At 29.3% G+C, this 2,241-nt stretch overlaps 1 protein-coding gene across 1 annotated transcript; it reads left to right on the forward strand.

Moving 5' to 3' along the window:
* Window positions 1–412: 412 nt before the first annotated feature.
* LOC107852791 (glucan endo-1,3-beta-D-glucosidase-like) lies at window positions 413–1,550 on the forward strand. The gene is made up of 3 exons (XM_047393424.1): window positions 413–517; window positions 988–1,225; window positions 1,330–1,550. The coding sequence occupies exons 1-3, from the start codon at window positions 455–457 to the stop codon at window positions 1,353–1,355; spliced, it is 327 nt and encodes a 108-aa protein (XP_047249380.1). The 5' UTR covers window positions 413–454; the 3' UTR covers window positions 1,356–1,550.
* The last annotated feature ends 691 nt before the right edge of the window (window positions 1,551–2,241 follow it).

Below are 2,241 nucleotides of genomic sequence, written 5' to 3' on the forward strand. Positions count from 1 at the left end.
GGCACTAAGGTTGTCAAAAATATGGTTTAATTAGTCGAGGGGGTAATAGGACCCCTTTTAAGTTGGAGTGTGTCCCAACAATTTTGTTTATAGTTTAGAGTGGAAACAGTGCATTTTCTCAACATAAACAAATAAAGATGGATTGAGAGAGTATACTTTTAATTTAAGTTGTAGGAAAATGTGACATTTAACATTAGTTCATAATGTCTAATTTCAAATGAGATTATAGATTTTCATTGCAAACACATCTAGGCATTAATTTGATTTTTTCCTGAGGAAATGAATGTTTTAAAATCAACTTAAGCCACATTAAAGTAGTTTTCCCATACAACTATTATAGGAAAAAGAACAATAAATAGTATTAATACCCAGTTAATATTAGATTATATTCAAATAAAAGAACCATGCTATTTAACTGACGGAGCTTCTTATGTCAAGGCATAAGCAATAAACAATGGAAAATCTCAATATATTCTCGTGCTTCCTCTTGTTGTTGTTCTTCACAAGGTTTTGTCAGGTAAATTTTCATTTGCAATTTATTATTAACTTTTAAATATATTTTTGAATAATTTTGATTCTTTAGATTCGTAAAATATGTGTATTTTTAGTCTTTTCAATTATTTAGTAAACTTTAATTGTTAGATTTTATGAAAATTGTGTTGAAAAAAAATTAATTATGAAAACTCAAATTTGGAGGTGCACTCTTTGCTATTTTTTGACTATTTTTTATGTCTAATGTAGATTTTTTAGGCACAATCTCTATTATTTCTGAAATTGTGGTCTCTAAACTCTTTGGTGTTTTGAGTTGATTTGTCACTCATTATGTTTGTTAAATCTGATATTCAGAATTTGATAAATATATAACAAATATCAAAATTATTTATTTTTACAAACTTAAAAGACTAAAATATATGAAAAATTATTTATATTCATCCCAATCATAAGAGACTATTTATTGTGAGAGTAAATTAGTATTTTGTCATACAGGGAGCCCCTAATAAAGGGACTTGGTGTGTTGCAAATTGGTTTGTAAAAGATGATGAATTAAAAGCCTATCTGGAAGAAACATGTGATGGGCGCATTTGTAGAAACATTCTACCTGGATATCCTTGCTTTGAGCCTAATAATTATCATAGTCATGCTTCCTATATTCTTAACAAACAGTTTAAGAAAAATCATGCTCCATGTCGTGAGGATCTCGGCATGATAATACATATGAATCCATGTAAGTTTTTCTCACGATAGATTACTAATTTAAAGTTAACGCATTTATAATTCTATAAAGAAAAAGTGTACTTATTTTATTATGTTTCTTTTGTGATTTTGCAGCTTATGGAGATTGTAAGTACAAATGAAATATCTCAACAAGAGAGTTCGTTCAATTAGAGGACGCGAAGTACTTTAGTTTGTATTAATTATGTTAATCATAACTATGAAGCATCGTTGAACAAAAAATGATTGCTTTTTTGATCATCTATTAATCATTTTAGCATATGTGTAATATCCTCTATTTTAGTATCTTTATGAAATATATTTGAGATATTATAGTAGTCTTTTGATCTGAATTTTATAAGTGTGAAGATTTTGATTACAATTATATATTTTAACATGGCGATAATAATAACACGGTTGGATTCAAGCTGGTTATTGGGTTGGGAGCTTCCGTGTCACGACTTAAAAGTTGAGGTTATGTTGATACTTATCTCGGTCCAATCTTGATAAGTAAGTCAAGTTCTCAAAATAAGAAAATTCAAAACGAGTAATGAATACATGCAGCGATATGAATATGATGATATACAGATGGAACTGAGAATGGAAAAGAGATAATCTGAGGAAAAGTTGTTATATTAAACTGAGTCTGAATTTGAAAAGATGAGGGTACTTGGTTCGCATATCTATTTCTACTTCCCAAGTAGCACCCTTAACAGACTGATTTTTGCCAAAGTGACCAAGGGAACTTCTTTGTTCCTTAGTCTACGAATATGGTGATCAAGAATCTCAATTGGAATTTCATCATAACAAAGGCTATCCTGAATTTCAGTGTTTTCAAGAAAGGGGGTTTTGAATTTATAATTAGATTCATGCTTTTAAAGCTTTTGATGAGATTGATTTGGCCTTGAGGTCTTTCCCCCAAATTGATTTGTAATTTTATATATGTATGTATGTGTTTAAAGTTGTTAATTGAATTGAGAGCATGACTATTTATGCTCCCTCTCATGTTGCAACACCTCTTGATTTTTT

The sequence above is a fragment of the Capsicum annuum genome, chromosome 1, assembly GCF_002878395.1.
Source record: "Capsicum annuum cultivar UCD-10X-F1 chromosome 1, UCD10Xv1.1, whole genome shotgun sequence".
NCBI classification, from domain to species: domain Eukaryota; kingdom Viridiplantae; phylum Streptophyta; class Magnoliopsida; order Solanales; family Solanaceae; genus Capsicum; species Capsicum annuum.

Coding starts and splice junctions, on each gene's coding strand:
- LOC107852791 (XM_047393424.1), top strand. CDS start 455: ATGGAAAATCTCAATATATTCTCGTGCTTCCTCTTGTTGTTGTTCTTC. Junction 518..987: donor TCTTCACAAGGTTTTGTCAG/GTAAATTTTCAT, acceptor TTTGTCATACAG/GGAGCCCCTAATAAAGGGAC. Junction 1,226..1,329: donor GATAATACATATGAATCCAT/GTAAGTTTTTCT, acceptor GTGATTTTGCAG/CTTATGGAGATTGTAAGTAC.